This window comes from Gigantopelta aegis, chromosome 7, assembly GCF_016097555.1.
Source record: "Gigantopelta aegis isolate Gae_Host chromosome 7, Gae_host_genome, whole genome shotgun sequence".
Classification (NCBI taxonomy): domain Eukaryota; kingdom Metazoa; phylum Mollusca; class Gastropoda; order Neomphalida; family Peltospiridae; genus Gigantopelta; species Gigantopelta aegis.
In genome coordinates, this window is record NC_054705.1 from 40,403,003 (window position 1) to 40,425,201 (window position 22,199).

The 22,199-nt window shown below is 38.7% G+C and overlaps 3 protein-coding genes across 8 annotated transcripts in view; all 3 read left to right on the forward strand.

Annotated features, from left to right (window-relative positions):
* Positions 1-1,087: 1,087 nt before the first annotated feature.
* Positions 1,088-6,698, forward strand: LOC121377107 (DNA-directed RNA polymerase III subunit RPC10-like). 2 transcript variants are annotated; one of them, XM_041504983.1, is made up of 3 exons: positions 1,088-1,226; positions 2,865-2,952; positions 5,788-6,698. In XM_041504983.1, the coding sequence occupies exons 1-3, from the start codon at positions 1,116-1,118 to the stop codon at positions 5,913-5,915; spliced, it is 327 nt and encodes a 108-aa protein (XP_041360917.1). In that variant the 5' UTR covers positions 1,088-1,115; the 3' UTR covers positions 5,916-6,698. The 2 variants fall into 2 exon arrangements, 1 of the variants encoding a protein (XP_041360917.1); XR_005958581.1 differs by lacking the exons at positions 1,088-1,226; positions 2,865-2,952 and adding an exon at positions 5,560-5,698 and having other exon boundaries at positions 5,788-5,929.
* A 6,187-nt stretch (positions 6,699-12,885) lies between these two features.
* Positions 12,886-14,865, forward strand: LOC121378083 (uncharacterized mitochondrial protein AtMg00860-like). The gene is made up of 2 exons (XM_041506183.1): positions 12,886-13,147; positions 14,744-14,865. The coding sequence occupies exons 1-2, from the start codon at positions 12,886-12,888 to the stop codon at positions 14,863-14,865; spliced, it is 384 nt and encodes a 127-aa protein (XP_041362117.1).
* Positions 14,866-17,058: 2,193 nt separating this feature from the next.
* Positions 17,059-22,199, forward strand: part of LOC121377796 — a 31,093-nt gene continuing 25,952 nt past the window's right edge. For 3 of the 5 annotated variants that reach the window (XM_041505893.1, XM_041505894.1, XM_041505891.1), the window contains exons 1-2: positions 17,059-17,262; positions 19,889-20,057. In XM_041505893.1, coding sequence (XP_041361827.1) covers positions 19,901-20,057 — 157 coding nt within the window. In that variant the 5' untranslated portion in view covers positions 17,059-17,262; positions 19,889-19,900. Of the gene's footprint in view, positions 17,263-18,077; positions 18,442-19,888; positions 20,058-22,199 lie in introns of those variants that run through there. The other 2 variants (XM_041505895.1, XM_041505892.1) reach the window with 2 other exon arrangements.

A 22,199-nucleotide genomic window follows, 5' to 3' on the forward strand; every position in this document is an offset into this window, starting at 1 on the left:
ACTTCCCCTGCGAGTGCTGTAACCTCACCGTGGTGCAGGGGTGTAACATTCTCTTTGAGAATGGCCAATACAGCACAAATTGAAGTTTAGAGTAAAATTCGGTGTCCGTAAAATTCTGTGATATTTGTATTTGTATTTTTGCACAGTTCTTTACACTGTTCTTGTTTAAACCTTGAATTTTTATGTTGATGTTGATCATCACTTTATTTATTTGCATTACCATAGTTTGACACCCAACAGCCGATGTATTTTTCGTGCTGGGGTGTCGTTAAACATTCATTCATTCATTCCATAAACTACTTCTTTAAAATAAAAATATAAAATAGAAAGAAAAAAATAACTTCCTTCTGAAGGTAGTTCTAAATATAAAGTGGATGTATCAGTTACAATACACATCTACTAAGGCCAAACAAAAAAATAGGTGTGTTTCCGGTCGACCGACCGTCCCTAGTTTTACCCCCCCGACCCTAATTATTTTTCTCTTAAACTGAAAAAAATTAAAGAATTAAAAATAAAAGAGGACAACATCACCAAACAAGAGTATTTCCTTCCTTGCACATTGTTTACGTACTATTAGTATACGATACATTTTGCACATGTAACTCCCTTCCGAAAAACATCAAGAAATTATGGAAAAGCTTTTGTAATAGCGTTCCTTCCCCTGATTAGCTACCACCGAACAGTTTGGTCGGTCACGGAAGTAACCGAATGTACGAACATAGCCTTGGTACAGGTTATTTCGATATTTTAAACATCTGTTTATGCCACAAATCCATATATATTATTTATAGATAATGTTATATAAGTACACACACATTAAGGAAGAAAGGGATGGGGAAAAAACCCACACAAAAAAACCCTACCTACCTACCCTAATTTTTTTTGGGATGCAATCGGAAACACACCTATTTTTTTGTTTGGCCTAAAAAAAAGAAAGAAACCAAGAAACAAAAAGAAAGAAATTCGTTGTACTGAATAAATTATGGAAGAATACACAAACATAAAAGGTGGGATATACAAAGGAAGACCAAGGACCGGTCTAGTGCGATGCAATGTTTGTGTGGTAAATAAAATAGGATAGAAATCGTTATTACCGGTGTATTTGATCGCTAGAGATGCTGACGTTTTGTCCGATCTGCGCCAACGTTTTAGTTGTGGAGGAGGGATCTAAATGTTTCCGATTTGCTTGCAACACGTGCCCCTACGTACAGAACGTAAACAGAAAGGTAAGCTGTCTTCTTTCACGTAATTTCCTCCATAATAATTAAAGCATCGGTCGCTTGTCAATTTGAATCACTGAATCGTACCACGTCACTGACGACTATCAATTTATTTATTATATTTATTTATTTAAAATTATTCATTTAATAATTTATTCATGTTTAGGCCATTTATACAAATATTCATGGTCCTTTCTTTCATTGGAACAACGTTATTAGATGTTTTTGGTTTCTAATTTTGTTTCGTGTTTTTGTTTTGTTTTGTTTTTTAAATAAATACTAAAACAAATTGTCATGGCAGTCTGCCTTTTACTTATGAATAGATTATATATATATGAGTTTATTAGAAAACGGCGCGGAAATCTTGACAAACACCCCCTCTTCAATAATACAATAACATTTTGTACCCTATCAAGTTCTATACTCCCTCCCTACAAATTGTTTATTATATATATATATATATATATATATATATATATATATATATATATATATATATATATATATATATATATGTATGTATATCAGAGTTTCTGCCAGAGGGTAAATTGTTGTTTTTTTTAAGTTAACATTTTGACAAAATTAATGACTCTTTATCATTATTGTATGATTTTCTTAACCCTAACCCTAAATGTAACTCATTTTCTTTGTGGGGGAGGCCCCCATACCTCCTGTTGACTGTGGTTGCATTCAATTCCATAGTGTCATACCCATAAATTTCTTTCTGGCAGAAACACTGTATATATATATATATATATATATATATATATATATATATATATATATATATATAATTGGTGGACTTTCCAGTGTAGTTATCATTTAGAATATCAAATATAGATTGAGCATACTCTAACGATAAGAGAGCTAGACGGACAATTGGACCGTTATGAACGCTCTCTAACCATCAGACCAATCTACATGTATCTATTATCTACGTTCTGCGCAATATCCGCCTACCAAACACTTATTAAATGCTCTATAGTCATTTAAGTTAACTGCGTAAACTTTTAAATACGTTTTAGATGAAAAATATGATTACATTTCTTTTAAACATACGTTATAAGGACATGTAAGAAAGAGAATACCAAATCCGTGCCCGCTAGACCTAGGCGTACGGGCTACCATGTACGGGGTGAGGTGCAGACAGGTTTTTGCCCGAATTAAACGAACGTGTCCGAATTTGAATAATAACATTTATTCATATCAGCATTACTACCAAACAGCTATATAGGGTTTGCAAACGAATCACTACGCATTTTTACATGCATTACAACTAATTTTGAGGATAGATTGTTGGAAATACATGGTAAAAAGGTCTCAGGGTAGCACATTTCCCCCAAATATCTCTGAAAATGTTGCCCGAATTAGAGGTTTTCGTACGCTTATGCCGTTAGATAGTATTTGTTCAGTATCGCATCACGATTCGCTACGCACGTTTCAGAGGTCGCTACACAATTTTAAAACATTAAAGTTCAGTAGTTGCTAATCAATTTTTAATTGACTAGAAATATCGCTAATCAGGATTTTGATAAACAAAATGTTCCCTGACAAACGTATCCAACTGGCTTTTGAAACAACTCATTGTAACTAATGTTAGATGAATGGTGTGTATTCGTCCTTATTTTAATGTTTAATTTTCAGATCTCTTACAAGAAGTATCCCAAACTGAAGGAAGTAGACGATGTGCTGGGAGGAGCGGAGGCGTGGGAAAACGTCGACTCAACTCAGGGTACGTCGTGTGTGCATCTAACACGTAGTCGGGGCGAGACGTAGCCCAGTGGTACATCGCTCGCTCGATGCGTGGTCGGTGTGGGATCGATCCCTGTCGGTGGTCCCATTGGGCTATTTCTCGTTCCAGCCAGTGCACCACAACTGGTATATCAAAGACCGTGGTATGTACTACCCTGTTTGTGGGATGGTGCATATAAAAGATCCCTTGCTGCTAATCGAAAAGAGTAGCCCATGAAGTGGCGACAGCGGGTTTCCTCTCTCAATATCTGTGTGGTCCTTAACCATGTCTGACGCCATATAACCGTGAATACAATGTGTTGAGTGCGTCCTTAAATAAAACATTTCCTTTCTTTCTTTCTAACACGTAGTCTCACAACGGCCTGGTTTTTTTTCTCTTGTTTGTTTCTTCTTCTTTTTTTGGAGGGGGGGGGGGGTGGAGGTAAGGTAGTGGTGAGTAATGGGGGTCTTGGGGATCGTGATCTTGCTAATCGGATATAATACTCAGAAATCAGACATGGTTTATGTTCTGAAACCCCTGACATTTACTCGTGGAAGCAGTGGTGATATTGTCAAAACGTCTTTTTGACTGCCTTGTGCAGTGATGCGATTTTGAAAATGTTAATGGTTTTGTCGTTCAAATTCTATGCCATTAAAAAAAATATTGATACCCCACCCAGCCACAGTTCCAGTGATCCCTCCAAGTCTTGATTAATTCCAACAATAGCCCTAATAAATAGTAATATATATGCGTTTTATGAGTTGGTTAAATATGGTCGTTGGTATTATGCTACACTGATACAAAGATATCGGGGCGACCATATCTTCGTGTGTGAAAGTACCCGTATTGTCTACGTATTGGCTACGTATGTTTCAACCCCGTATTATTCACGTATTCACCCGCATTGTGCGCGTCTTTGTAAAGCCTGTCAGAATTATCTCGATGTGGTAATCAAATGCTAATGTGAAAGCTTGACGTCGATATTTTTTGGCGCGCTGCGAAGGAAATGTTCTGTTGTAAATAGCGAGACCTCTGTCACGCACATTATGCTGTGTTCAAAAGCAGTTCTAAGCGGTTTTTTCAAAATTAATTCACAGTACATTAAATGTTTTTTCTTAGTCCTGGATTGTTACATTACAAGACATTTACAGCATGTTTTAAACACTTAATAATGCTGATAAACCAGGGCGTATATAAGCTAAAATAACTGTTATTATTATATATTAGCTGGGAGCTGTGGAAGAAAACATTGCTATTAACGTATTTATTGAGCCATTTGTCGTGTCGTGTTCTATACCACTAGAATGGAAGTTATTGCTGATAGTGCTATTATTAATGGACATACATTTGATGGCTATTGGTGTAACGACGCCTATCGGACATAGGTCACATTTCACGAACGTTACACCCGGCAAACTGTTTCACCATGGCGTGCGTCTAACTGGAACTCTGAATAATCTGTTATTAACTAGGAACTATTCTCGTTAGTTCGAGGTTTAGAAAATGGAAGCGGTTTGGGCCTGGTTAGTAATGACTGGGAAAGTGAGACCAAAGCACAACGTTCAGTTTCCTCTTACGTTCCACGTGCTTTCAAGGAGAGGTATGGTATTAAATAAGGCTCATTTCGGCTAGGTTTTGTAATTAAAAAAAAAGAAAAAAAGAAAAAAGAAAGAAAGAAAGAAATATTTTATTTAACGAAGCACACAGCACATTTTAATTACAGTAATATGGCGTCAGACATATAATAAAGGACCATAGAGATAAGTAGAGAAGAAACCCCAAACTCAAAAACCAATTTTTTGTCTGCGTAACCTACCAGGGCCAGTGCTTATCAAACTTTTAGAATTCAGACTCAATCTCTAACGACGTCACACATACAATTTGTAGGGCGTTGTCGTGCCATTAAAAAGGCGCAGGACGTAGCTCAGTGGTACAGCGCTCGCTTGATGCACGCGGTCGGTCTGGGATTGATCCCTGTCGGTGGGCCCATTGGGCTATTTCTCGCTCCAGCTAGTGCACCACAACTGGTACATCAAAGACCGTGGTATATGCTATACTGTCTATGGGATGGTGCATATAAAAGATCCCTTGCTGCTGATCGAAAAGAGTAGCTCATGAAGCGGCAACAGCAGGTTTCCTCCCTCAATATTTGTGTGGTCCTTAATCATGTCCGACGCCATTTAACCATAAATAAAACGTGTTGAGTGCGTCGTTAAATAAACTATTTCCTTTCTTCCTCCCTTCGTATGAATGAATGAATGAATGAATGTTTAACGACACCCCAACACGAAAAATACATCGGCTATTGGGTGTCAAACTATGGTAATGCAAACAAATAAAGTGATGATCAACATCAATATAAAAATTCAATATTTAAATAAAAACAGTGTGAAGAACTGTGCAAAAATACAAATATCACAGATAGATACTGACTTTTACTCAAAATTTCAATTTTATCTCGAAGAAAACAAGGAGATTTGTGCCTTATTGGCCATTCTCAAAGAGAATGTTACACCCCTGCACCACGGTGGGTTACAGCACGCGCAGGGGTCCAGACACAATCTAATGACGTCACACGCATACAATTTGTATGTCGTTGTCATGACATTAGTGTCTCAGATTCTATTAGTCTCGAGTCTAGACTCTTAAGAGTTTTATAAGCACCAGGCCAGGTATCATGTAAATGGCGTCCTAAATTTAATTGGCGAACTAAAACTTGGATACGTAAAACTAGGTTGTCGTTTTGGTAAGTTTCAGACCTGAGCGTATTTAAGCTTTTTGACAAATGGAGGGATCTCAATCATGTCTGTTTTATTTCATTTTTTCTCTTTGTAGAAAAGTGCCCGAAGTGCGAGCATAATCGCGCGTTTTTCATGCAGATCCAGACGAGATCAGCGGACGAACCTATGACGACGTTCTACAAATGTTGTAACATGCAGTGCGGACACCGTTGGCGGGAATAGTCACGTGGCACGAGCTACAGGGCAGTGCACGTGCATTTTTGTGTGACCTTATTGGGAAATATCCACATGTAACATATAGGGCGAACACCGCTGGCAGGAATAGTCACGTGGCACGAGCTTCAGGACAGTGCACGTGCATTTCTGTGTGACCTTATTGGGAAATACCCACATGTAACATATAGGGCGAACACCGCTGGCAAGAATAGTCACGTGGCACGAGTTAAGTGCATTGCAAGTGCATTCTGTGTGACCTAATTTGGAAATATTCACTTGGACGTGTAACTGTTCTGTCATGCGATAGAGTGGAGAACGGCCATGTTGTTAGAACAATCAATTAACGTAACACAATGTATGAACGAACGTGTGTGTGATTTTGTTTTTGGTTGTGTGTAAGATTGTGACGTGTGTGTTTGTGCGTGTGTGTTGTGGGTCATAATCGGTGTGTTTCAGTGCCTTGTGGATGTGAACTTTTAAGTAAGAAATACTATACTATTCCTAGTGTTAAAAGGGAGATGCATAGGGAGGGGGGTTGTGTCCAAATTCTGAGGTGGACGCCTCCAAGCAAAGATGAAATACTTGTTGCACACCGGTTAGCGGGATTACCGTGTTATATTGTTGTTATCACACATCATGTGTTGTTACAACACATCACGTGGGAGTCTATTAATAGACAGTTTGTGTAATATTGTGTGAATCAAATAGGTGGCAACGGAACCAGAGGAGCAAACTTTATTCAGTTGTGAACACAAAATGGTAGTATTTGTGAATAAAGACTCATTGCTGTTTTTTGTTCTGTCTTTAATGAATACATACAATACACACATGGGAGAGAAAGAGACACGAACACGTACACCCCACACACGGAGAGAGAGAGAGACGCCATACAGACACAAAACGACACCAACAACCCCCCCCCCCCCCAAAAAAAAACAACAACAAAAAACAAACAACAACATCGACCCCCAGTGGTGTGTTCAGAAGGGCGGTCGCTTTAGAACAATTTAACTGGTACCACCGTTTGTTTTGTTCAACGGCACAACTAGAGCACGTTGATTATCCAACCATCGGCTATTGGATGTCAAATGTTTGGTACCACCGTCTTGTATCAAATCACAATTTAACGTTAAGAGCAAAAACCAGTCTAACGAGCACTCGTCTTGAACATATTTCAGGTTTTTGAGAGACGGAGCGAGGGAGAGAGACGGAGCGAGTTTCTTCTTACATACGATTATTTCAACGAAAGAGGCAATTGAGTAGCAAGAGATATTTTTTATGAATTTTCCCATAGACAGGACAGTGCATAGCACGGTATTTGGTGTACCAGTCATAGATCACTAGTTGTGAGCAATCGATCGCCCGAGTCACGGAACCTCGGGCTAGCGGGAAGGGATACAACGTGTGGAAAGTAGTATTCCAAAGTGCACTAATCTACATAAATTATATACTGAGCGACAAAAAACAACAAAACAGTACATTTTATATATATGTAGGCCTATATATATATTTTGTACATTGCGTTTCTTTTGTCAATTAGTATTTGTATGTATAGTAAACTTAGTAAACAGAGACACAAATGTCTGTTGAAAAGATGCCAATTGCAAGATAGCAGATACTGCATGCTCTCCACTAAAAATAGAACTTTATTTTTATTCATTAGCTAAGGACTGATTTTTGTTTTTATCATCCTTCACGGTTTCGGACCACCTGTATATTATATACTATCGTGAAAAAGTTCCCGTGCACCAAATAAGAATGGTCTCAGAGTAGCTGCAAAGTTTGTAAATAGCTGAAATTTGTCAAAGATAATGGCATATATACAACTATGCAAATCGTCTCATCAGGGCCGTAGATAGGAGGGGTGGGGGTGGGGGGAGGCAGTTTCCCATCCCTAATTCTTTACTGGTTATTGATATTGACGTTTTAAGCATATAAACTCCCTGAAATGGTCGAAAATGGTATTTCAGAGCCTCTAGATTTCAAAATTTCCTGGGGGGGGGGGGGGGGGGGGGGGGGGAGGGAATGCCTCCGGAACCTCTAGTGTATTGTGCCTTCCATGCTCGTTCATTCTAATAATTATTCTGCCCCCCCCCCCCCAAAAAAAAAAAATCAATAATAATAATAAAAATAAAATAATAATAAAATAAAATAAAATAATAATAATATTTTCTTTAAAACCATTTGATTTTTCCTTCATTATCATTAAACATAATATGTTGTATAATAGTATTAATACGTGCACAGGAAAACAATTGTCTTGTGAGTACGTGTGTGTGTGTGTGTGTATTATTGTTCAAGTAAGTTCAAAATGTCTTCTTCATCCCATCTTCGTAAGCCAATGGCTCCATTTCATTTCATTTTCATTTCAACTGATTTGTTCTGGGCACACACCTCAACTATTTGGGCTGTATGCCCAGGATAGTGTGTTAATTGTTAGTGCTTAGTGATGAAGAAGAGGGTGTAGTGGCCTTACACCTACCCATTGAGTCGTTAAAACTTGCTCTGTGTGGGAGCCGGTACCGGGCTGCGAACCCTGTACCTACCAGCCTTATGTCCGATGGCTTAACCACGACACCACCGATGCCGGTTGTTTAAATGAAGTAGGGGTGGTGGTGCTGCTGGAGACGGGATCTAGCTCAGTCGGTAGAAGACTCGCTTGGGGAGATTTGGTCGCAGGATCGAACCCCCTTACAGTGGACCCATTCTCTGATTGGATTTTCTCCCGTTCCAACAACCCTTTTCCACGATTGGTATATCAAAGGCCGTGGTATGTGCTGCCCTGTAATATCTTCGTCAGCATTGGTGTTTTGAGGAACGTATTGCCATATAAAATGGCCAGTGTACTTTTACATATTGTTGGTGCCCCTTTTTAAAACGTCGTACCCCTCCCTGGAAAAGTCCTGCATCTAATGAAAAAAATATTTCCAGTATAAATTAACATCTCTCGTAAAGATGTCCATGTTGAATGACATTTAGTCAGGCTTTCTGCTAGAAAATAATCTGAGGGTTACGTAATAAAAACTAAACAGATCATAAGTCCCACATCTATAATCCGTCCCTGTTAGGATATATGGGGTTAATCATTGTTAGAATATATGGGGTTAATCATTGTTAGAATATATGGGGTTAACTTTAAATTCGTAGTACAAGTTCAAGGGGGTAAATTAAGCCATATAAAATAGTTTCTACTTGGGAGGGGAGATACTGGTCCGGATGTGTGTAATTAGCAAACCCGTGTCTCTCTCAGTGCTGAGATAAGAGCGTTTATGTTTAATTGTTGGCACCAGGGAGGAAGGGCTAACCTTGTCAGCACACATTAATTTGCATACTGTTTTTCTTTGCTTGTTTTATATATTGCTGTAGTTAGAAATAAAATCAGTTTTCACTTGGTCTCTTTGGTTGCCTGATGGTGTCAGATGGGTAGTGATCTTAGAACTTAACAACTGGGGGCTCGTCCGGGATTGTATAGTGAAAACTCACCCGTTAAATTCTAAGAACTACGTTGTGCAAGATGTCAGATGTTGGTGCTGAAGAAATGCAGCCTGATCAAGAATTGGTTGAACTTTTGGAAATGGACAAACAAAAACTAACAAAGAAACAATTACAGAAAGTACATGACAAAGAAGTAGAAATGGCTCGAATGAAATTTCAACTGGAAATGGAGAAGTTAAGAATGGAAAGAGAAAGAGAGAAGGAAGAAATGAATTTTAGGATAAAAGAACTTGAATTAGACAATGCTAAACAAATTAAAACTTTGGAAGTGGAATTACAGAAATCAAAAGATACACAGGAGTTAAAATGTTCGAGTTTGTCCATGAAAGTGAAAATGCAACCGTTTGATGTGGAAAAGGAAGATATTTTAACATATCTATCCGAGTTTGAGGCTGTGGCCCAACAAGCCGGGTGGGATGATAAGGTTAAAGTGCTGCAGCTAAGAACCTTATTACCCGGTGTTGCACGAGAAGTAGCACGCGAATCAAGCCAGGACTTTAAGGGTCTGAAGAGGGCGTTGTTTACCAGGTTTGGACGGCGACCGGCGGACTACTTTGTTTTGCTTGATCAAATCAAGCAGAAGTGGAAAGAGACATACAGGGGATTGAACTCTCGTATACGGATGTACGTGGAGAGGTTTATCGATGATAAAGATCCAACTGACCAGCTGTGTGAAGCTTTCTTTCTAAAAGCGTTACCTCCAGCACAAGCACAGTGGATTGTGAGAAACAAAGGTTCAGGCAGTGTAGTGGAAGCGGCGGAAGATTACGTAGAATCAGACACTACAATCAGAGAAAACCGAGATCAGCATGATGAAAGGAATCATTCAAGACAAATAAAACCAGATATCAAGTGTTTTATATGTCACAAACAGGGTCATCTGGCACGCCACTGTAGAAAACGATACGGTGACAGCCGAAATCAAGCGACTTTCTTTATCCAAAATCACCAGACAAATAAGCTAATCTACCTACCTGGAAAGGTGAATGGAAAAAACATTTCATTTGTTAAGGACACAGGATGTGAACTAACTTTAATAAAGGCAAAGTTTGTTCCCCCAAGCTGCATTCTAGAGGGACAGAGCACAGTGCTGTATACAGCAGTAGGGCAACCATTCAATGCCAAACTTGCTGTTGTGGAGATAGACGCTCCATTTTACTCTGGACATGGACAGGTTGGTGGTGTGCCGGGTTTGGTTGAAGATGCTTTACTTGGAATCGATATCATTGACAGAAAAGCCAAAGTTAATGCAGTGACAAGAGCCCAAGCTCAAGCAGAAGAAATACTTGAATTCCCTCAGGTACAAAAACAAATGGCTGAAACATCAGAAATAAATGAGAATATCCTGCCAAATGCTGAGACATTAGCGACCCAACAACGGGAAGATGAAACACTGAACAAGATTCGAGAAACTGCTCTGAAGACAGAAGAAGAAGCAAGATGTGAATTCAGTGCTTTCTTCTGGGAAGACTCAATTCTTTATCGTCACTGGAGAACCAAAGATAATTCCAAAGAAGGAAAGCAATTAGTTGTTCCACAGTCTATGAGAAAGAAGATATTAGAACTGGCTCATGACAGACCACTAGCTGGACATCTTAGTGTTGAAAAAACTAAACAGAGAATCATGGCAAGGTTCTATTGGCCTGGAGTACTCAAAGAGGTTGCTGGTCACTGTAAAACGTGCGACGTCTGCCAGAAGTTTGCCAAAAAGAAACCAGGCGAAATCGCACCAATGCGGACAGTACCAAAAGTCACTAAACCTTTCAGAAAAATATCCATGGATATTGTCGGTCCACTGGCCAGAACAAAGAAAGGTAACAAGTTTATTTTAACCATTGTAGATGAAGCCACACGTTATCCAGAGGCCTTTGCTCTGAAGTCAATTGAAGCACAGGTGATTGCTGATAAACTGATTGAAATGTTTAGCAGGACAGGTGTACCTGAGGTAATCTTGACGGACCAAGGCTCGAACTTCACAAGTACATTGATGAAGCAGTTATATGAGATTCTTGGAGTCAAGGGTGTGACAACATCGCCGTATAATCCCAAGGCGAATGGTGTTGTTGAACGTTTTAATGGAACTTTAAAAGCAATGCTGAAAAAGTTATCCATGAGTGGTAGTGATGACTGGGATGTTCTGTTGCCATATACATTATTTGCGTACAGAGAGGTACCACATCAGGAGACCGGGTTTGCACCATTTGAGCTTTTGTATGGATGGCCTGTTCGTGGACCTCTGGATCTTGTATATGAAGCCATGACGGGACAGTCTGAAAATGGTCAGACATTGTTGGATCACATTACTAAGGTCAGGGAACGCCTGGCACTAGTTACCAGTGTGGTTGAGAAAAAAAACTTGACAAGACGACATGAGTATACCAAGGCATGGTATGACAGAAAAAAACAGGCCAAGGAACGGAAGTTTTGGCCTGGTGACCAGGTACTGGTTTTGTTGCCGTCCAGTTCAAAGAAGATGCTTGCACAATGGCAGGGTCCGTTCAGAGTGGTAAAGCAAGTGTCTGATGTCAATTATTCAGTTCAAGTTGGCGGTCGTCGAGTATGTGTAGTATATCACATCAATTTGTTGAGAAAATATCATCCCAGAACTATCATGTATGTTGGTGCACATAATGATACCGAAGAAGAGGAATCGAGTGGATTTATCTTTCCTGATGACACTGAGTCTTACCGAGATGTCAGAATCAATCCGGTGCTGTCACAAGAACAAAAAGAACAACTGCGAGCAATCTGTGAAGAATTCTCAGATGTACTGACTTCAAAGCCTGGCTGTACAGACTTGATAGAACATGATATCAAGTTGACATCTGATACCACTATCTGTCAAGCGCCTTACAGAATTCCCCATTCTAAGTTGGGTGAAGTCAAGAATGCCATTGACGATCTACTAAAGCAAGGGCTGATCAAAGTGTCAAGAAGTCCATATTCGTTTCCAGTCGTTCTTGTGCGAAAGCCTGACAAGACACTAAGAATGTGTATCAATTACAAGAAGCTAAATGACATTACAGTATTTGACAGTTACCCCATGCCAAGGATTGATGAAACAATCGAAGCTGTGGGAAGATCCAACTTCATCAGCCGACTTGATCTGACCAAGGGGTACTATCAAATACCTCTGTCCAAATCAGCACGGGAGAAGAGTGCATTTACTACACCATTTGGGCTCTACGAGTTTACTGTTATGCCTTTTGGAATGAAAACAGCACCAGCATGTTTTGCTCGATTGATGAAATTGGCATTGGGATCGGTGAGAGATGTAGAAACGTATTTCGATGATGTCATAATCCACAGTATGGAGTGGAATGACCATGTGGAAAGCCTTCGGGAGGTTTTCCATAACCTTCGGAAAGCTAAGCTGACAGTTAGACCATTAAAATGTGAGCTGGGAGCATCCGAAACTAAGGTACTTGGACATATTGTTGGACAAGGTCAGGTAAAGCCATAACCTGACAAGGTTAGTGTCATGAAAGAATATCCACTGCCCATCACAAAGAAAGATATCAGAAGGTTTTTGGGAATGACATCCTACTACCGGAAATTCATCAAAAACTTCGCCGAAATTTCCGCTAGTTTGACTGATTTGTTGAGAAAGAATTGCCCAAACAAAGTTCATTGGACTGATAAAAGTGTACAAGATTTCAAAGCACTGAAAGACGCATTGACCAATGCACCTGTGTTGATCAATCCAGACTTCAGTAAGAAATTTGTGTTGCAGACTGATGCAAGTGATCATGCTCTTGGAGTTGTATTGTGTTAAATCCAAGCAGGTGACGAACACCCAGTGGCATTTATGTCCAGGAAGTTATTGCCACGAGAGCGAAACTACGCCACAATTGAGAAGGAGTGTTTGGCAATTGTATGGGGAGTAGAATCCCTATCATATTACTTGGCGGGAACACCATTTACCATCCAAACTAACCACAATCCGCTTGTGTGGTTAAACAACTTGAAGGCGAAGAATCAGCGCTTGTTAAGATGGTCACTGATCCTGCAAGCATACGAGTTCATCATAGAATACACGAAAGGAACTGATAATGGAAATGCAGACAGTCTGTCAAGAATCTACTAGTTGTGAAAAGTGTTGACTATCCCGCATGTGAAAAGTGTTAACTATCCAGCATGTGAAATGTTTGACAGTCTAGCATGTGAAAAGGAAAATAATGAACAGTGATAAACAATATTTTCAATTGGATAAGTATTAGACAATGGATAAGTAAGTGTAATTCTATAAAATGATTATAGGGTGAGTACCAATTTACTTAAAAATAAAGGTACATTTTATTGGCGTTAACTTCTGAAGAGAAGTTTACGTTTTATTGGTGGAGGTGTTAGGATATATGGGGTTAATCATTGTTAGAATATATGGGGTTAATCATTGTTAGAATATATGGGGTTAACTTTAAATTCGTAGTTCAAGTTCAAGGGGGTAAATTAAGCCATATAAAATAGTTTCTACTTGGGAGGGGAGATACTGGTCCGGATGTGTGTAATTAGCAAACCCGTGTCTCTCTCAGTGCTGAGATAAGAGCGTTTATGTTTAATTGTTGGCACCAGGGAGGAAGGGCTAACCTTGTCAGCACACATTAATTTGCATACTGTTTTTCTTTGCTTGTTTTATATATTGCTGTAGTTAGAAATAAAATCAGTTTTCACTTGGTCTCTTTGGTTGTCTGATGGGTAGTGATCTTAGAACTTAACAGTCCCATCCTCCTACCAAATAATTTCAGTTGTGTTTGACGTAAGAAGAAAGGTCAAAGTGTTTTGGGAGTAACAATTTTGTTAATACTATTTGTAATTTACAAATCAATCGGTAAATAACTTGCAGTAAATTCCACAGTATGAAAAAAGGCGTTCCCTGTGCAAGGGGTCCAACCTAAACCGTATGACACATGCTTGAACTTCGTATACCACTACCAAAATGGCGGATAAAGCTCGCTTCGCTACACGACGGTGAGTACATTTTGTCTTACAGCTACATGCTGGATGCCTTTCTGATTAAAATAATATTGCGATACGGCTCTAGAATGAACGATTTTGTTCAACCACAAAAAAGCTATTGAAGAAAAACCTCGTTGTTTTCACGGCCAAAACAAACATGATCAAAGTTTTTGGTGTTATTTTATGGAAACAAGTTATATTTATACACTTAAAAAGTGTCTTGATGAAAGTTTGTACACCCTGGAAACTAAATTAAGCAAATACGTTTTGGAAAGTCATTATATAATTATCCATCCAAGAATTTCCTTATAGTTTTGGCATATCTTTGTCTGCTCCCCCGGGTTTAGGACACCTAATCGTATGTTCCAAATTTTGTTTTTCAGAACAGTTTGTGAAGACTGTGGCCAACTATACTCTGGAAGGTCTGCCGTCCGCAGACATGTGGTTGTCCATCACGGCAGATCAGGCGGGCACCAGTGCACTGACTGTGGACGAGTGTTGTTAACTAGGAATCATCTCCAAGGACATGATCTAGTTTTTATATATTGTTTAATAAATCAACATTATAATGTAATGTAGTATTAGTTTGTTGTTAGTCCCCCACTGGACACCTAAAACAGCAATCCGAGTATACGGATGCATGCCGTGTATCTCGAATAGGTTACTGTGACCGTGACTGACCCTTGACCTACATCTGGGGGTTTTCAGATGTTGATTATTGTATTTATTTCACTCTCGTTAGTTAACACATGGGTTTTAGTCTTAGGTGACGTTTTGAAAATTGACTAACGTGAGTGACATAAGTAAGATGGTCAACCTTCATGAATTGAGAAACTTATTTCATAAATGAGGGGATTTGCATTACATTTCTGTTGCCATTCTACTAAATTTTGTTTTTAATTTTTTCAAGCTGAACAGAGAAAAATTAGGAATTACAATTGTGACGTCACATTAAAAATACTGCATCACAATTCGTTTTTATCCAATCTAAAGCCTCTGAGATGTTTGTCATCTGGATTGTGATAACCTAAATGTTTCATTACTGCTGCCAGTGGTATCAGTTTCAGGATAAATAGACTATTCAGGCTGCCCTTGAATATAAATGTACATATAATCAAATCATAAATCAATTATATATAAGCATTCACAGGTCTCGAACAATGCTTGGGTGGGTTTTTTTTAGGTTTTCTTTTAGAAATAAGAACGCATTTGAATAGTTGAAACTTAGTTTATGTGTACAATTTAATTGCATGTAACATCTGAACACAAAACATTTGTTCTTGATTCCAAGTCATAATGAAGGAAGTATCTTTCCTTCATCCACCTTGTAGTTGGCACGTGCAGGTTGAACTCCTTGAGGTGGTCCAGGATATATCCCGGCGAGAAAATCCTCTCATGAATCTGATAAACTGACCTCCAAAAGAGTTCCTGTCCAAAACAAGTCCTTGTTGGCTTCAGAATACCTCACGCAGGATGAATTACCGTGACAGTGCCATTTTAGCGTATCTTTAAATAATACACAGGAAATGTTTTGTTTTGTTTTGGGGGTTTTTTGTGGGGAAAAAAAGCCATTTTGAACACTGCTTCTGAAGAGTGACATTGTTTCTGTTATACCATCAGTATACATGTCTGCGTCAAGGGACGGTTCATCTAACACTTGAAATGTATGATTATCATCACTGTCATTTACACTCTGAGATGCGAATGACAACGTCTTCCTAAATCGCTTTTCTCCTTTCTTTTTTGATGATCTCTGCTGTGGTGGTGTTGGAAATTCCTTATTGGATGTAGGATTTACATCTATAGGTGTTGATATGGAAGATGCTTTCTTAAATGGATTGAGGAAACATTTATTTGTGCAATTTGTAAAGTCTGAGGTACGACGATTACACAGCCTTTTGCCAGAACTGGATCTTCTTGGTGTCAAGACGGGGAAACAACTTTCCTCTTTCGTTATTGGTGAAGGCTTAACTGGCCTCTTTTTGTATCTCCGCATTACTGAAAAAACAACAACACACACCTTAAGTTGAAAAATATAATCACGATATTTTAGGGGTACAAATTCAAATATACTTTTTTGAAGTAAACGAAATCTTGGCTTAAACCAAGGGAGCAGACGAAGATGTGCCTAAACTATAAGAAATGTCTTGGATGAACAATTATAAAATGACTTTCCAAAACATATCTGCATAATTTAGCTCCCATGGTGTACAAGCTTTCATCATGACACTTTCAAAGTATATAAATATAACTAGTTTCATTAAAATAACACCAAATATTTTGATCATGTTTGTTTTGACCGTCATAACAACGAGGTTTTTCTTAAATAGTTTTTTTTGGGTTGAACAAAATCGAGAATTACGTAAAGAGGTGGATAGAATATTCATTCTAGAGCAGTATCGCAATATTATTTTAATCAGAAAGGCATTCAGCATGCAGCTGTAAGACAAAATGTACTCACCGTCGTGCATCGAAGCGAGAATTATCCGCCATTTTTTAGTTCAAGCACGTGTCATACGGTTTAGGTTGGACCCCTTGCTGTGTGGTACGGACTATAAGTGGTAGTAGTGCATGTAGTGTTTTTAAACACAAACGTCAACATGGTCGCCTATGGGATTTTAATTGGTATAGTCCAACCTATAGGCCCTCTGACAACCCCAGTGCTCCAAACGTTTGGCGGAAATCATTTTTAAAACGAATGGGCATACGAAAGTGATGTTCCGAGCGTGGATTATGGTTCTGTTTATTTCATCAGTTATTTTCTAGTTGTTTCGTTGACATTTGCCAGAAATGACTCTAGTTTAATCTGTGTTTTCTGTAATTTATAGTTCCTCATACTTCTAGATGTGTTTGATTTGGTGGTTGTGACAGGAAGTCACAAGATCCAGGGGGCCTTTTTTAGGTATATCAATGAATGATTGTCACATTTAAAAAAACCTTATTTCGCTTGAAAAACTGAGTTTGTTTTGTTTAATGACACAAGGGAACACATGATTTATTAATCACTGGCTAATCAATGATAAACACTAGATAATTCCGACAGTCTTGGAGAGGAAACCTGCTACATTTTTAGAGTAGTAGCAAGCTGCAAGGGATTTTTCATGTGCACCATCCTACAAACAGAATACTCAGCTTAGCACATACCACGACTCTTGATATCAGATATGCCAGTCGTTGTTGACTGACAGAAATGAGAAATAGCCCAATGGTTCCACAGACTGGGATTGATCCAAGTCTGACCACACATGAGGCGAGTGCTTTACCACTAGGCTATGTCACGCCCTGAAAATCAACAGGAAGTATATATGAGGAAAGAGTTCCTTATTTTCCCCACTATTGGAAAATCAACAGGAAGTATATCATATATGACATTTCAGTGATTGTATAAATTTAATATCAATCAAGGAGAGTTGTACAGGGCTGGAACTTAAGACTTTGTGTCCCATAGCAATTTAGTCGGGACGTAGCCCAGTGGTACAGCACTCGCTTGATGCACAGTCGGTCTGGGATTGATCCCTGTTGGTGGGCCCATTGGGCTATTTCTCGTTCTAGCCAGTGCACCACGACTGGTATATCAAAGGCCGTGGTATGTACTACCCTGGCTGTGGGATGGTGCATATAAAAGATCCCTTGCTGCTAATCGAAAAGAGTAGCCCATGAAGTGGTGAAAGCGGGTTTCCTCTCATTATCTGTGTGGTCCGTAACCATATGTTTTGACGCCATATAACCGTAAATAAAATGTGTTGAGTGCGTCATTAAATAAAACGTTTCTTTCTTTCTTTCCCACAGCAATTTAAAACAAAATGGCTGTGGGTGAAATGGCCTACCAACTGCAATTTAAAGCCTGCCCACGGCAGTTTAAAAAAAATATTTTTGAAGCAAATAGATGACTGAAAGGTTATTTTTCTGTATGTAGACATATTTTAAATATACTTGTGTTATATACTGGCAGATAATGTATACCATTGAAAAGATACTCAATAGTGTATTTTTGTGCTGGGGTGTCGTTAAACATTCATTTTTGCATTGAGAAGCTTTACTGATGGCAATTTTGTACAGTCGGTGATGTCCCTGAGTCTGTGTGAGTATTTTTAACATGCCCATATCCCACTAAGGTTTCAGGCATGTCTGTTGTGGGCCAAGTCTCTGGATAGCCAGTGGCTTTGGTCCAGGACAGAGATGTTCCTGAGCTACTGCAATTTGTATCTCAGTGACGGCAGTTACCATCAGTGCCGTCGTTAAGTTTGAGCCCTGTTTGTAGATTACCCTGCTGGAACAGGCCTTCTAGAGTACGGTGGCCTGATGCTCGAGGCCAGTGATTTTTACACTCGGGCCACAAACAAATTCCAGGAATGGTGAGCAATTTCAAGAAGATTAGTTTTTAAAATTATTATTGCAAGGCGATCAAACTCCCAATAATTTACCACTCTCCTAAAACATCTCAGGCATGTATGGAGGGGAGTGGGAGTGATCACTCACCTCTCCTTGTGAAGACTGGGTGGACAAGATGGCTAAAACAATTCACATAATAATGGTTAACAGTATTGTTCCATCTTTATCTCTCAAAACACGGCTCAAACTTAATGAGTAGAATTTTCTTTATTAATTATATTAATTAGAGATGTGCATTAAAATTTTAAAGGCCCACTATTTAATTTTTGGATGTAAATTTCAAAATTGTCCCCTTAATTTTTCTCTGTCCCGGGACAAGCCTCAAACTTAAGAATTTGTCTCCTTCGGCAATTTTTAAACGAATTGCCATAGGTGAAACAGCCCACCGATGGCAATTTTGAGCCTGCCCATGGCAGTTTTTTAAGTGACATTTGCAGCAAATAAACATGACTGAAAGGTTATTTTGGAGTGTATAGACATATCAAATGTGCAAATATTAAATACTGGCAGATAATGTGTATATGCATTTTGCCATTGTTAAGGAGCTTTATTGGCGACATAAAAGTGGTGTCGGTGATGCTCTCTACCTACAGCTATTTATATCTCAACGGCGGCAGTTGCTGTCGGTGTCACCTTTAAGTTCGAGCCCTGTAATAATGTTTAATTGTTCCAGATTTACCTAAAGATGATATTCAGTCTGAACATAACCCTGATTTTAAAATAGTTCCAGATTTACCCAAACATGAATATCCAGTATGAATGTAATATTGTTTTTAAAATAGTTCCAGATTTACCCAAACATGAATATCCAGTATGAACGTAATACTGTTTTAAAAACAGTTCCAGATTTACCCAAACATGAATATCCAGTATGAACGTAATATTGTTTTTAAAATTGTTCCAGATTTACCCAAACATGAATATCCAGTATGAACGTAATATTGTTTTTAAAACTGTTCCAGATTTATCCAAACATGAATATCCAGTATGAACGTAATACTGATTTTAAAATTGTTCCAGATTTACCCAAACATGAATATCCAGTATGAACGTAATACTGATTTTAAAACTGTTCCAGATTTACCCAAACATGACTATCCAATATGAACGTAATACTGATTTTAAAACTGTTCCAGATTTACCCAAACATGACTATCCAATATGAACAGATAGATGAGATCACGTCGGATGACCTGCGACCTGACATGTACTACCAGATCGGGAGTCACGTGGACTCGAGACATCGGCTACCGACTGTCATCGGAGTTGTACAGATCATCTGTGGATTCATCACAACATTTTTAGGTAATAAATACAGACCTTTGGATTTCATGGAAACGAGTTTCTGGTATTGTGTCGGTAAAATCACAGAACCAAAATTTTGTTTCCCATGATTGTTATATCAAGTACGACTACTCAACAGAACCTAATTTTAAACAGTTTCCAACAGGTTCCCATGATCACAAGGCATGGAACTGAAAAAGCGTTTTGCATGAAATTTGAAATCCTATAGCCTGAAATAGTGATGTTGTAATGAACGATTACAATCGAAAATTGATTGATCAGTCTTTATTAATGATTATCCAAGCTGTGAATTTAGCACAATTCTGTGCTTTTGCGAATCCGAAAGTTTAGGTCGAAAGCATAAGGTTATGAGACCGAAGCCAAAAATATCTATATTACATCATGTTTATAATTTCTGGTTGTAAAAAAATGTCCCCAAATTTGGGTAAATAGTGCACCATGACTGGTACATTAACGACCGTGGTATGTGTTATCCTGTCTATGGGATAGTGCATATAAAAAATCCCTTGCTGCTAATCGAAAAGAGTAGCCCATGAAGTGGCGACAGCGGGTTTCCTCCCTCAATATCTGTGTGGTTGTTAACCATATGTCTGACGCCATATAACCGTGAATAAAATGTGTTGAGTGCATCGTTAAATAAACCATTTCCTTCCTTTGGTTAGTGCAAACCAATTATAACAATTATAACTGATGATGAAATTCCAATCGATTGCTAACATTAGTAATAATATACATATTTTGTTAAAGGCGCAGACCCTAGTTGCATCCCATAAACATGGACACTAAGTTTAGTTAATCTACAAACTTAAAACACACATTTGGATAAGGTTAAAACCAGAGAAGTTAAAGTCTGTGATGTTTAAACCGGGAAATACCATCTAAATATACCTAGAGCTTGTCTCGATAACCATTACTTCTCAAACGAATGTGCGTTTTTAGAATTATGATAAATGCATTGTTGTGTATTGTAAAAAACTGGATGACCAGAACCATTTCAGGTGTACAAAAATTTATATTCTAAATAATAAGATGTGAGTACTTCTAATTTAAAATGATCAAAAATGGCTTTAATAGTAAAAAATATGTTGTAGCATTTAAAAATTAGGACCTGTCTCTTTAAAGCCAGGAGTGTGAAAAATAGCATGTCCAGGGAATGTCTTGCTTTAAAATTGATTAGTGACCACTATTTAACATCTTATAATTACGTAGCTATCTCGGAAACATGTGAATGACATTGTAATACTCAGGCCTAAGAATAAAAAATTGTGTTTCCGGGAAACAGACCCTACATTTCTACATACATAGAAAAGAGAACCGACCCTATTTTTTTTTCTTTCAGAGGTATTTTTTATTAATTATTTCAGGGGTCGAATTTCAATTTTTGGGATGCATGGCAAGGGTTGCCTTCGGTTTAATAACACAAATTAGGGCACCAAGGCAAGTTGGAGGGGAACCAAGGCAAGTTGGAGGGGAACCAAGGCAAATTGGAGGGGCACCAAGGCAAGTTGGAGGGGAACCAATCCAATTTGCCAGGGGAACCAAGGCAAATTGGAGGGGCACCAAGACAAGTTGGAGGGGCACCAAGGCAAGTTGGAGGGGCACCAAGGCAAGTTGGAGGGGAACCAAGGCAATTGGAGGGGCACCAAGGCAAGTTGGAGGGGCACCAAGGCAAATTGGAGGGGAACCAAGGCAAGTTGGAGGGGAACCAAGGCAAGTTGGAGGGGAACCAAGGCAAGTTGGAGGGGAACCAAGGCAAGTTGGAGTGGAACCAAGGCAAGTTGGAGGGGCACAATGTCAAACTTTTCCTTCAAAAGAGGGGCACTAAGGCAACTTACTTTCTATCAAGTTTCTGAGACAAAAATTACTTCACCTTATGGTCTTGGACTCTAATGTTTATTTTTGATACAGGTATATGCCATAATAATGTATTTTACAAGGTTAATGCTACATTTTCCGTAAATGCCCAAATTTATGAAAATTCAAAAACCAACCTGGGAATGAATGTCGAATGTACACTAACATCTGTAAGTTGAATGAATGTCCAATGTACACTAACATCTGTAAGTTGAATGAATGTCCCATGTACACTAACATCTGTAAGTTGAATGAATGTGATAATTTTTGGTATTTATTTTGAGTAGT